Here is a 13,692-nt window from a genome sequence, read left to right as displayed (position 1 = left end):
TATCAGTTGAAAAAGTATGTTTTACCGAAACAGATATGCTATGTTTTACTATTTAATTTGTATGATGCTCTGAATCAAGTAGTAACAAATCCCATATTGCTTCTCCACTCCTCTGATGTTCAACGAAGATAAACATGATTGGAGGTGATGATGCGAGTGGCGGGTTAAACAACCAATGGAGATCATATAGTCTTCACTCAAGCTACGCCCTTCTATGCGCTTCTCATCTGTGAAATAGAGCGGATCAAATGTATAGTCAACACGCAGTCCGTCTGCTGGTGAAGTGGGGCAGTTCGTTGACTTTTTGTATTTTTCTCCCGTGGATTATTGTTTTAATGTTACATAACCGATCCGGTAAATCTCTTGAATTCTTCCTCTAGTATGCGAAAATGTTCTCAGGTGGTTTAAACATCGAGATTTTTAATTGCTAATATCAGACAGGTTCCCATTCATTGAGCACATTTTCATGTAAGTTGGTTGGAAAAGCGTCACTTTTGTGTTACTGGAAGCGTGTGCCATTAACAAAGGCTGGATTTCCTCTTACAATTGTCGTAGATTATCACGACCATTTAAAAAAAAAATGTTTGGGTCACTGTCCTCATGTCTGAGTTTATTGCCGATGAATATTGATTTAAAACTTTGTAATTACATGGTTTCTGGCTTTCTTTTCCCTCCTTTTTGAGTCTCGAAGAGGACAAATCGGAGACGAAGATAAAGAAAGATGCCGCTTCTCCACAGAAAGCCGTTTGTCAGACAGAAGCCCCCAGCGGACCTCAAACCAGATGAAGAAGTGTTTCTTTGCAAAGTCACACATGAAATCTTCAGGACATACGAGTACGTGAAGACCAAATTGATAAATTAATTAACATTAAATAATGATCAATGTTAGTTATTAACTATTAAATGAGCATCCAATTTTGGCTCAACTCAAATTAGGAAAGTTTAACCATAGTGACAGCAAACATTAGCTAGCTTGCTAAGAAGCTAAAATCCACTGCAGTGCTGGAAGATGGACAAAGTACTACTTATTATAAACTAGTTGGTAAATCATTAATAATGTATTGTCTGGTTGACACCTATTTAGCTAGTCATCAGATGAAATGGGTCAGAACCGTTATTTCTATCCAGTTGTCAAACTTTGTTTGGCAGGTGTAGCCAGCTTGATCACCGCTAGTTTAGCGGCTACTATAGCTAGCTAGTAGTGTTGGAGCGACTACCATTTAACGTAGCCGTGTTAACCAAGTATTTGGGCCTGCTAGCCAGCTTGAAGCTATAGCGTTGCAAAATATCCAACTTAAGTCAACTTTATTTGACTAGTTTATAATTATTGCCGTAATTTACTGTCATATCCATCGAGTAACTGGTTGGTTAATCTAGCCAGTCTTAGAAGTTATCGGATGCTCTCTTAGATACTTTTACATAGTCCTAAAATGAGAGCCGTTCGCGCTCATCACAACTCGTCTTGCCTCAGTTCGCGTGTGGAACGTGGGCAGGCTCATTATTGTGGGATTGTTTATAGCTAGCTAACTAGGAAGCAACATGTTAACTAGTGTGTTTATAGTGAAATATTTTAGCAATTTGTAACCCATAGCCTAGACAAACTTTTTAATTCGGACTTGCCTACGAATAATACTGACTTATTTCAAGGGGTTCTTGAAAGGTAAACTATTTTCACCCTGGCCCTAATTCCAGATAGACTGCACGTTCCCATGTTCCTGTACATTTAGTAGAGGGACAGTGACAGACATCTTTTAATTCTGTTAATTATTTTATCACTATTTTGAAGATGGACTGTTTTATATTTGTGGTTTTGTTTAAGGTATCATTTCTTTGGAATTGTATTTAGTCAGCATGTGTGACCGACTGATCAACATGACTGAGGTCCTATCGATGCAGAAACTGGAAAAGCGTTTCAATATTTACATATTTACACAGATGAGCAAGGTATATGTTGTGCAAGTTAGGTTGTGTTATGTTTTTAACGCTGATTTGGGGTGAGCATTGGTTTTCGTTTCCTCCTATGATTATGTGGGCAGCAATATTTTGCATAGGTCCAGCCCAACATGCAAAATTAGTGAGCAATTTCATGCCCTTAAACATTAGGGCCCTTGTCAAAAGTAGTGATGTTACACTATAGGGGATATGCAATTATCTGTACTGACTAGAATCACCCCGTCTCCCAACAAGTGACTTCTTTGAGAGGACCATCCTATGCAACAGCCTAGTGTGGAGCTGTGCGGTGACGGGCAAGCCTGGCCTGACCTACCTGGAAGCTCTGGACTGTGAGAAGAGAGGTCGTCAGAGCCTCCAGAGCTTCCCCTCAGCCCTGGTGGTCCCCCTGCTGCACCTCACAGCCCTCACATACCGTACCCGGCTCCATGAGATCTGTGATGATGTGTATTCTTACGTCAAGGAGAGGTTCTTCCCTGGGGAGATTGTGGACGTTGTGACCCGCTCCGGTACCAGGTAAAGTGTTAATTTAACCACATGACCTCACCAAGCATCATCAGTTGTACTCAACTTTACTGTAATCTGGGTGTTCTGAGCCGCACCAGTGTCGGTTAATGTGTTGGTTTTATCTATATGATGACCTCCCCGACAGTCATCAGTTTCACTTTATTTTATACATATGACCTCATCTAGTGTCATCAGTTTCACTTCTAACCAGGGGTCTGATATCATTTGGTTTTATACCAGCTTCCTGAAGGACTACAATGCCTTTTACGTTCTCTCCTTATGAGTCTCGGTGCTTTGATAGTTCCCGTATTTAGCCAAAGGAGTATTCATCCAATGTCTTGTTTATTTATGTTCACTAGCATTACCTTGGTGAATGTAGAGCCCAGCTCTTTGACAGTGAAATCATGTTCTCTGTAGTAAACCGATACATGGATTTTTGTCAATGTGGTTGAGAGTTGGCTATGACCTGTTTGGAGAGGGGCACCAGAGGAGCTCTAATATAGAATTGTATTTGTCACAATGCGCCGAATACAACAGGTTTGTATACCTTACTGTGAAATTCTTACTAACAATAACAATAACAATAATGAGGCTATATGCGGGGGATACAGGTTAGTTGAGGTAATATGTACAGTACCAGTCAAAAGTTTGGATACTCATTCAAGGATTTCTTTATTTTTACTATTTTCTACATTGTAGAATAATAGTGAAGACGTCAAAACTACGAAATAACACACAGAATCATTTAATAACCAAAAAAGTGTTAAACAAATCAATCTATTTCTATATTTGAGATTCTTCAAAGTTGCCACCCATGACAGCTTTGCACTTGTTGGCTGCTTTTCCTTCACTCTACGGTCCAACTCATCCCAAACCATCTCAATTGGGTTGAGGTCAAGTGATTGTGGAGGCCAGGTCATCTGATGCAGCACTCATCACTCTCCTTGGTCAAATAGCCCTTGCACAGCCTGGAGGTGTGTTGGGTCATTTTCCTGTTGAAAAACAAATGATAGTACCACTAAGTGCAAACCAGATGGGATGGCTTGTCACTGTAGAATGCTGTGGTAGCCATGCAGGTTAAGTGTGCCTTGAATTCTAAATAAATCTGTGCCACCAGCAAAGCACCATCACCATGCTTCATGGTGGGAACTGCACATACAGAGATCGTCTGTTCATCTTCTCTGCGTCTCATGAAGACATGGCGATTGGAACCAAAAATCTCAGTCTAATGCCCATTGATCCTGTTTCTTGGCCCAGACAAGTCTCAAATCAAATTGTGTCACATTTCACCTTACAGTGAAGTGCATACTTACAAGCCCTTAACCAACAATGCAGTTTAAAAAAAAATAATAGAAGAAAAACAAATCATTAAAGAGCAGCACTAAATAACAATAGCAGGGCGGTATACATGCGCTAACGGTACAGAGTCAATATGGGGGGGAACCGGTTAGTTGAGGTATGTATATGTAGGTAGAGTTATTAAAGTGACTATGCATAGATAAGAGTAGCAGCGTAGGTGGGGGGTATAGTCTGCGTTGCCGTTTTGATTAGCTGTTCAGGAGTCTTATGGCTTGGGGGTAGAAGCTGTTTAGAAGCCTCTTGGACCTAGACTTGGCGTTCCGGTACCGCTTGCCGTGCGGGAGCAGAGATTACAGTCTATGACTAGGGTGGTTGGAGTCCTTGACAATTTTTAGGGCCTTCCTCTGACACCTCCTGGTATAGAGATCCTGGATGGCAGGAAGCTTGACCTCTGTACTGAGCCATACACACTACCCTCTGTAGTGCCTTGTGGTCAGAGCCCGAGCAGTTGCCATACCAGGCAGTGATGCAACCCGTCAAGATGCTCTCGATGGTGCAGCTGTAGAACCTTTTTGAGGATTATGGTCAGATTTGGCAAATGGAGGGCGAGGGAGAGCTTTGTACTTTTCACTCTGTGAGTGTGTGGAGTAAAGGTAGTCTAGAAGTTTTGTGGTTGCATATTTAACATGCTGATAGAAATGAGGTAAAACTGATTTAAGTTTCCCTGCATTAACGTCCCCGGACGTTAGGTGCACTGCCTCTGGATGAGTGTTTTCCTGTTTGCTTATGGCGGTATACAGCTCATTGAGTGCAGTTTTAGTGCCAGCATCGGTCTGGTGGTATGTAGATTATGTGGTCTATAGGGTAGATTGTGTGGTCTACAGCTTATCATTAGATCCTCTACCTCAAGCGAGCAAAATCTCGAGACTTCCTTTCGATACCGTGCACCAGCTGTTAACATGTATGCATAGACCCCCGCCCTGTGTCTTACCAGAGGCTGCTGTTCTGTCCTACCGATGGAGTGTATAACCCGCCAGCTCTATGTTCTTAATGTCGTCTTTCAGCCACGACTCGTGAAACATAAGATATTACAGTTAATGTCCCATTGGTAGGATATACATGCTTTCAGTTCGTCCCATCTATTTTCCAGCGATTGCACGTTACCTAGCAGGACGGAAGGCAAATGCAGATTAGCCACTCGTCGCCTGATCCTCACAAGGCACCCTGATCTTTTGCTGCGAAATCTCAATTTCCTTCTCCAGCGAATGCCGGGGGATCTGGGTCTGGTCGGGTGTCAGTAGTATCTCCCTCCCGTTCAACTCATTGAGGAACTCTTTGTCCAGTTTGAGGTGAGTAATCACAGTTCTGAAGTCCAGAAGCTCTTTTCGGTCATAAGAGAAGGAAGCGGCAACATTATGTACAAAACAAGTTACGAACAACGTGAAAAAACAAACAAAATATCATGGTTGGTTAAGAGCCGATAAGACTGCAGCTATCCCCTCCGGCGCCATCTTCAAACGCAATGGCTTCTCTTATTATTATTGGTGTCCTTTTAATAGTGGTGTCTTTGCAGCAATTTGACGATGAAGGCCTGATTTCACGCGGTCTTCTCCGAGCAGTTATTTATGTGTCTGTGACCTTTATTAGGGCTGCAATCTTTGAGGCTGGTAACTCTAATAAACTTATCCTCTGCAGCAGAGGTAACTCTGGGTCTTCCTTTCCTGTGGCGGTTCTCATGAGAGCCAGTTTCATCATAGCTCATGATGGTTTTTGTGACTGCACTTGAAGAAATGTTCAAAGTTCTTAATTTTCCACATTGACTGACCTTCATGTCTTAAAGTAATTATGGACTTTTGTTTCTCTTTGATAACTTGTGCTGTTCTTGCCATAATATGTACTTGTTCTTTTACCAAATAGGGTTGTCTTCTGTATACCACCACTAGCTTGTCACAACACAACTGAATGGCTCAAATGCATTAAGAAGGAAAGAAATGCCACATTAACTTTAAACAAGGCACACCTGTTAATTGAAATACAGTGCCTTGCGAAAGTATTCGGCCCCCTTGAACTTTGCGACCTTTTGCCACATTTCAGGCTTTGAACATAAAGATATAAAACTGTATTTTTTTGTGAAGAATCAACAACAAGTGGGACACAATCATGAAGTGGATCGACATTTATTGGATATTTCAAACTTTTTTTAACAAATCAAAAACTGAAAAATTGGGCGTGCAAAATTATTCAGCCCCCTTAAGTTAATACTTTGTAGCGCCACCTTTTGCTGCGATTACAGCTGTAAGTCGCTTGGGGTATGTCTCTATCAGTTTTGCATATCGAGAGACTGACATTTTTTCCCATTCCTCCTTGCAAAACAGCTCCAGCTCAGTGAGGTTGGATGGAGAGCATTTGTGAACAGCAGTTTTCAGTTCTTTCCACAGATTCTCGATTGGATTCAGGTCTGGACTTTGACTTGGCCATTCTAACACCTGGATATGTTTATTTTTGAACCATTCCATTGTAGATTTTGCATCATTGTCTTGTTGGAAGACAAATCTCCGTCCCAGTCTCAGGTCTTTTGCAGACTCTATCAGGTTTTCTTCCAGAATGGTCCTGTATTTGGCTCCATCCATCTTCCCATCAATTTTAACCATCTTCCCTGTCCCTGCTGAAGAAAAGCAGGCCCAAACCATGATGCTGCCACCACCATGTTTGACAGTAGGGATGGTGTGTTCAGCTGTGTTGCTTTTACGCCAAACATAACGTTTTGCATTGTTGCCAAAAAGTTAAATTTTGGTTTCATCTGACCAGAGCACCACCTTCCACATGTTTGGTGTGTCTCCCAGGTGGCTTGTGGCAAACTTTAAACGACACTTTTTATGGATATCTTTAAGAAATGGCTTTCTTCTTGCCACTCTTCCATAAAGGCCAGATTTGTGCAATATACGACTGATTGTTGTCCTATGGACAGAGTCTCCCACCTCAGCTGTAGATCTCTGCAGTTCATCCAGAGTGATCATGGGCCTCTTGGCTGCATCTCTGATCAGTCTTCTCCTTGTATGAGCTGAAAGTTTAGAGGGACGGCCAGGTCTTGGTAGATTTGCAGTGGTCTGATACTCCTTCCATTTCAATATTATCGCTTGCACAGTGCTCCTTGGGATGTTTAAAGCTTGGGAAATCTTTTTGTATCCAAATCCGGCTTTAAACTTCTTCACAACAGTATCTCGGACCTGCCTGGTGTGTTCCTTGTTCTTCATGATGCTCTCTGTGCTTTTAACGGACCTCTGAGACTATCACAGTGCAGGTGCATTTATACGGAGACTTGATTACACACAGGTGGATTGTATTTATCATTAGTCATTTAGGTCAACATTGGATCATTCAGAGATCCTCACTGAACTTCTGGAGAGAGTTTGCTGCACTGAAAGTAAAGGGGCTGAATAATTTTGCACGCCCAATTTTTCAGTTTTTGATTTGTTAAAAAAGTTTTAAATATCCAATAAATGTCGTTCCACTTCATGATTGTGTTCCACTTGTCGTTGATTCTTCACAAAAAAAAATACAGTTTTATATCTTTATGTTTGAAGCCTGAAATGTGGCAAAAGGTCGCAAAGTTCAAGGGGGCCGAATACTTTCGCAAGGCACTGTATATTCCAGGTGACTACCTCATGAAGCTGGTTGAGAGATTGCCAAGAATGGCCAAAGCTGTCTTCCAGGCAATGGGTGGCTACTTTGAAGAATCAAACACTTTTTTTTTTGTTGGTTACTACATGATTCCTTATTTGTTATTTCATAGTTTTGATGACTTTGACTTTACAATGTAGAAAATAGTAAAAATAAAGAAATCGTTGAATGAGTGTGTGTCCAAACTTTTGACTGGTACTGTATATAATTTCTTCAACTTCCTGAGTGGGAAGTTGACTGACTCCTTCTGGACCTTACCCCTACCTAACATTTAGGCCTACATCAGCACAACCATCTCAGAAAATCCTAGGGAGAGCCCTGATTGTACATTTTTAAATGTATTTCTTGTTAGCTACTGTAGATCAGCCAGGTACCCATAACATTAAGTCTATAGTTACCAGTCCTACTAAGGGTAGTCTTCTGCCAACATTATTAGGCAACAAGAAATATGCTTTGGCCTTTTGATTTGAGCAGTGTGGATGTCGCGCTCCATTGTGGGGATGGATGGGAGCGTGCTCTTACTCCTGTCGTCCACGATCAGCTCCTTGGTTTTATTGACGTTGAAGGAGAGGTTGTTGTCCTGGGACCACACTAAGTCTCAGACCTCCCCTCTGTAGGCTGTCTCCTCACCGTCCTTATCCTGTGGCTACTAGATTATAGAAGCCACTGGGCATATGGATCTAAATAAATGAGCCCTCTTCATTCCAAGAGGACATCGGTCAGCCATCATAAACTGAACTTTGAAAATAACACAACGGGAGGAACTGAGTGGATGGACCTAAGGCAGGCTCTGTGATTGGCTGAGCCAGCAAAAGGAGTTGTCCCAGACATTACATTATCACAGCTTAGCAGTAGGTAGCTGAGTGAGAGAATGCCAGACAAGAAGCAACATGCACCCACAGCAGGGGGGGCAGAGGGAAGGGGGAGTAGGCCAGTGGTTTAGGTATTAGTGTGAGCATGTATTGTTACAAATATTCTTAAGTCTGGGCCTCAACAATGACCATTTCAATTCTGCTACTATGACTATTGTTACAAGTACAGTTATGGAGCAGATTTAATCTCATTTTAAACATGTTAATGAACTAGACCTAGAGCCTTTCACTGAATGAATTTTAAGCCCCATCTATGCTCGTGACATTTAGACCCTAGGCCCAATTTTCTAATGTGAAATTTAAGCCCTGGTCCTACCCTAAATCAGAAATAACTTCCATTAGCTGCTCGTCTGTCTTGCGCTGCATACACTCTGTGCATGACTTGTGAGTATCCATAGCAACACCTCTGCTTGGTGACTAGACCGAGAGCAGTTGGCTGTGAACCAGCTACTTTTCGTCACTCAACTCAAGGAACATTTTATTTTCAGTAAAATAATATCTCCTGTGGAGTCAGACAATGTTTTAGTCTTATTTAAAGAGGTTGAAGCACTTCTGACGCTATATGTACATGGAATATGTACTACGCAGCAGAGCACAAGCAAATGGCTCAGCTTCAGAATGTTAATGATACATGAGTACTAGCTGTACCTTAGTTATTGATGGAAAAACAGGCCCTACCCGGCCCTAACCCACTGTATAATGTTGAGACCTACCGGGGTGGGGTAGCAGAGCTCTAACTGGACCTTAGAAGCCCCATGGACTTGTAATACAGGGGTTTTCAGTGATTTAGCTTTGTTTCCTATTTGCTATCTCCTTCGTGACTTACCAATGTATTGGGCAACAAAACAAACACATTTATTCAAGAGATATATTACACACACACACACACACACACACACACACACACACACACACACACACAGTTGAAGTCGGAAGTTTACATACTTAGGTTGGAGTCATAAACTCGTTTTTCAACCACTCCACTAATGTCTTGTTAACCGACTTGCCAAAACTATAGTTTGTTAGGACATCTACTTTGTTCATGACACAAGTCATTTTTCCAACAATTGTTTACAGACAGATTATTTCACTTAATTCACTGTATCACAATTCCAGTGGGTCGGAAGTGTACATACACTAAGTTGACTGTGCCTTATAAACCGCTTGGAAAATTCCAGAAAATGATGTCGAGGCTTTAGAAGCTTCTGATAGGCCAATTTACATCCTTTGAGTCAATTGGAGGTGTACCTGTGGATGTATTTCAAGGCCTACCTTAACTCTATAGACCTCCACCAGTCTGGTTCATCATTGGGAGCAATTTCCACAAGCCTGAAGGTACCACGTTCATCTGTACAAACAATAGTACGCAAGCATGAACACCATGGGACCACGCAGCCGTCATACCGCTCAGGAAGGAGACGCTTTCTATCTCCTAGAGATGAATGTACTTTGGTGCAAAAAGTGCAAATCAATCCCAGAACAACAGCAAAGGATCTTGTGAAGATGCTGGAGGAAACGGGTACAAAGGTATCTATATCCACAGTAAAACGAGTCCTATATCGACATAACCTTAAAGGCCGCTTAGCGAGGAAGAAGCCACTGCTCTAAAACTACCCTATAAAAGCCAGACTACGGTTTGCAACTGCACATGGGGACAACATTGTACTTTTGGAGAAACGTCCTCTGGTCTGATGAGACAAAAATAGAACTGTTTGGCCATAATGCCCATTGTTATTTTTGTCGAAAAAATGGCCCGATTGCAAGCCGAAGAACACCATCCCAACCGTGAAGCACGGGGATGGCAGCATCACGTTGTGGGAGTGCTTTGCTGCAGGAGGGACTGGTGCACTTCACAAAATAGATGGCTTCATGAGGAAGGAAAATTATGTGGATATATTGAAGCGACATCTCAAGACATCAGACAGGAAGTTTAAAGCTTGGTCGCAAATGGGTTTTCCAAATGGACAATGACCCCAAGCATACTTCCAAAGTTGTGGCAAAATGGCTTAAGGACAACAAAGTCAAGGTATTGGAGTAGCCATCACAAAGCCCTGACCTCAATCCCATAGAAAATTTGTGGGCATAACTGAAAACGTGTGCGAGCAAGGAGGCCTACAAACCTGACTCAGTTACATTAGCTCTGTCATGAGGAATGGGCCAAAATTCACCCAACTTATTGTGGGGAGCTTGTGGAAGGCTACCTGAAACAATTTACCCAAGTGAAGCAATTTAAAGGCATTGCTTCCCAATACTAATTGAGTATGTAAACTTCTGACCCACTGGGAATGTGATGAAAGAAATAAAAGCTGAAAGAAATAATTCTCTATTCTGACATTTCACATTCTTAAAGTGGTGATCCTAACTGACCTAAGACGGGGAATTTTTACAAGGATTAAATGTCAGGAATTGTGGAACTGAGTTGGAATGTATTTGGCTAAGGTGTATGTAAACTTCCTACTTCATCTGTGTATGTGTTTTTGCCATCTGTGTATGTGTTTTACAGGCATCGGATTGACCATGCAGCTGTGTTTTTCAATCAATTGAAATGTGTTTTGAATATTTCCTACAGACAGCTATGTGAAATCTTGGATGTGCAGTCTCCCCACCATTCCAACGGGCCGGTCAATGGGCATGCCAAACTTCAGATGGAGGGGGACTTCATCGTCATCAGTGACAGTGAGGAGGACACTCCTAAAAGCCCCAAATCAAAGGCCAATGGGTCAGTCTGTAAGCCAAGCTATTCAGAGCTGCATCTGAATATGCATCCTAATCCCTATGGTCAAAAGTAGTGCACTTTATAGGGACTAGGGTGCCATTGCACATGCACACCAAGTCTTTGCCCCTGCTTAGTTTCTTTGTTAGCATGGATTAATACCTTTTTGCCCCCCCCCCCCGTCGTCATGTTTAAAGCAAGACAAAGAAATCTGTCAACCCGTCTGTGTTCAAGTACAAAGTACGGCCCATCAAGGAAGGCAGTGTTCCCATATTCACCAAGGCTGGTCAGATGAGGTGAGACTAACCTACTGACTAACAATGTTCTGGTAGCTTGTATTGTTCTTATTCAACAGTTAATCCCCTCTGACTTTTTAAATGGAACCACTAACCGTTATTCCTGTCTCTTGCTCGCTTATTTTAGCCGTAAGAAGAACACGTTTTCACGAGACAGACTAAAGCTGCTGCTCAAACAGCACTGTGAACCACAGAACGGAGTCGTTATGATCAAGGTATTAAGATTGAACTTGAAAATATTATGAAATATGCCCATTGGTGTGTGTTCCTTTTTAAGCAAAAACTCTTAAGGATCTTGTGGCCATTTGAATCAAGTAGGGCCGTCCCCGACTACAGAACCTTGGTCAACCAAAATGTGTCTCTTCTTTCGACCAATCGATTTGTAAATGTGTATTTTTCCATATAGACAGACCCTATGTGTTTTTTAAAATAAAATCCACTGTATGCATTGAGCTTATCTGATGCTTTAAGCTTACTGTTCGATGAAATAACACTCGAATGAGTGTTAGCCAGAGATCTAGAACTCAACCAGACCCAACCAACCAGACCCAACCATTCTCTTCAAATTCCTGCTGGCTTTTACTCTCCTGAAGTTGCTTACAATAGGCTACACGAGGAGTCGGCAACCTTTCTCATGTGGAATGCCAATTTCTTACCAATTCTACCAATCTGCGTGCCAGTTATGTTTTTCATATCAACATTTTTGTGGAACAGTTTCATTTATAATAAGTCTTCATATCTCAATCATTGTCATGTGATTAATAAAGAAAATTATACTTTTTAGGTTTAACATCTATTTAATCCCAGCCCCCGTTCCCGCAGGACATCTTTTGCCTCTTGGCAGGCTGTCATTGTAAATAAGAAGCCTAGTGGTTAGAGCGTTGGACTAGTAACCGGAAGGTTGCAAGTTCAAATCCCCGAGCTGACAAGGTACAAATCTGTCGTTCTGCTCCAGAACCCACTAGGCCGTCATTGAAAATAAGAATTTGTTCTTAACTGACTTGCCTAGTTAAATAAAGGTAAAAAAAATAAATAAAGGTTCAATAAAATAAATGAATAAAAATGGCCAACTATGTAAAAAATAGCCTACTTAAATCTAGCAAATTAAACATTAAATCACATTCGTCTACGCATGGCCTGTCTGCAATGAACTGGAAACATTGTATCAACTATTAACTTGGCTCAGGCCTGAAGCAGGTGCTAGTAAACTTGCAACATTGTATCAAGTTTCCTGCACCAGTGTGCTTGGGACAGACACAGCTGTTGGCTGTATTCAGACCCGTTGATATGAGACTTGAAATTAAGCTCCGGTACATCCTGTTTCTACAACTTGATTGGAGTCCACCTGTGGTAAATTCAGTTGATTGGACATGATTTGGAAAGGCACACACCTGTCTGTATAAGGTCCCACAGTTGACAGTGCATGTCAGAGCAAAAACCAAGCTGAGGTCGAAGGAATTGTCCGTAGAGCTCCGAGACAGGATTGTGTCGAGGTAAAGATCTGGGGAAAGGTAATAAAACATTTCTGCAGCAGTGAAGGTCCCCAAGAACACAATGGTCTCCGTCATTCTTAAATGGAAGAAGTTAGGTACCACCTAGAGCTGGCCGCCCGGCCAAACTGAGCAATCGGGGGAGAAGGGCCTTGGTCAGGGAGGTGACCAAGAACCCGATGGTCACTCTGACTGAGCTCCAGAGTTCATCTGTGGAGATGGGAGAACCTTCCAGAAGGACAACCATCTATCTGCAGCACTCCACCAATCAGGCCTTTATGGTAGAGTTGCAAGATGGAAATCACTCTTCAGTAAAAGGCACATGACAGCCTGCTTGGAGTCTTCCAAAGGGCACCTAAAGGACTCTGACCATGAGAAACAAAGTCCTCTGGTCTGATGAAACCAATATTGAACTCCTTGGACTGAATGCCAAACATCACATCTGGAGGAAACCTGACACCAGCCCTATGGGGATCGTGGTGGCAGCATCATGCTGTGGGGATGTTTTTCAGTGGCAGGGACTGAGCGATTGAGGCAAAGATGAACGGCACGAAGTACAGAGAGATCCTTGCTGAAGTCCAGTCGGAGGCCCTGAGCAGGTTAACAGGACAACGACCCTAAGCAGACAGCCAAGACAATGCAGGACTGGCTTCGGGAGAAGACTCAATGTCCTTAAGTGGCCCAGCCAGAGCCTGGACTTGAACCTGATCGAATAAAATAGTTGTGCTGCGACGCTTCCCATCCAACCTGACAGAGCTTGAGAGGCTCTGCAGAGAAGAATGGGATAAACTCTCCAAACACAGGTGTGCCAAGCTTGTAGCGGTTACCCAAGAAGACTCCAGGTTGTAATCACTGCCAAAGATGCTTCAACAAAGTACTGAGGG

At 42.4% G+C, this 13,692-nt stretch overlaps 1 protein-coding gene across 5 annotated transcripts in view; it reads left to right on the top strand.

The window, feature by feature from the left end:
• The first annotated feature begins 218 nt into the window (after positions 1-218).
• LOC139383372 (bromodomain adjacent to zinc finger domain protein 1A-like) overlaps positions 219-13,692 on the top strand; it is a 40,091-nt gene continuing 26,617 nt past the window's right edge. For 2 of the 5 annotated variants that reach the window (XM_071127894.1, XM_071127891.1), the window contains exons 1-6: positions 219-468; positions 684-834; positions 2,188-2,466; positions 10,879-11,028; positions 11,220-11,318; positions 11,446-11,533. In XM_071127894.1, the coding sequence (XP_070983995.1) occupies positions 722-834; positions 2,188-2,466; positions 10,879-11,028; positions 11,220-11,318; positions 11,446-11,533 (729 nt within the window). In that variant the 5' untranslated portion in view covers positions 219-468; positions 684-721. The remainder of the gene's footprint in view (positions 469-683; positions 835-2,187; positions 2,467-10,878; positions 11,029-11,219; positions 11,319-11,445; positions 11,534-13,692) is intronic. The other 3 variants (XM_071127892.1, XM_071127890.1, XM_071127893.1) reach the window with 2 other exon arrangements.

Source organism: Oncorhynchus clarkii, chromosome 25, assembly GCF_045791955.1.
Source record: "Oncorhynchus clarkii lewisi isolate Uvic-CL-2024 chromosome 25, UVic_Ocla_1.0, whole genome shotgun sequence".
Lineage (NCBI taxonomy): Eukaryota > Metazoa > Chordata > Actinopteri > Salmoniformes > Salmonidae > Oncorhynchus > Oncorhynchus clarkii.
This window is presented reverse-complemented; position numbering and strand designations above follow the sequence as displayed.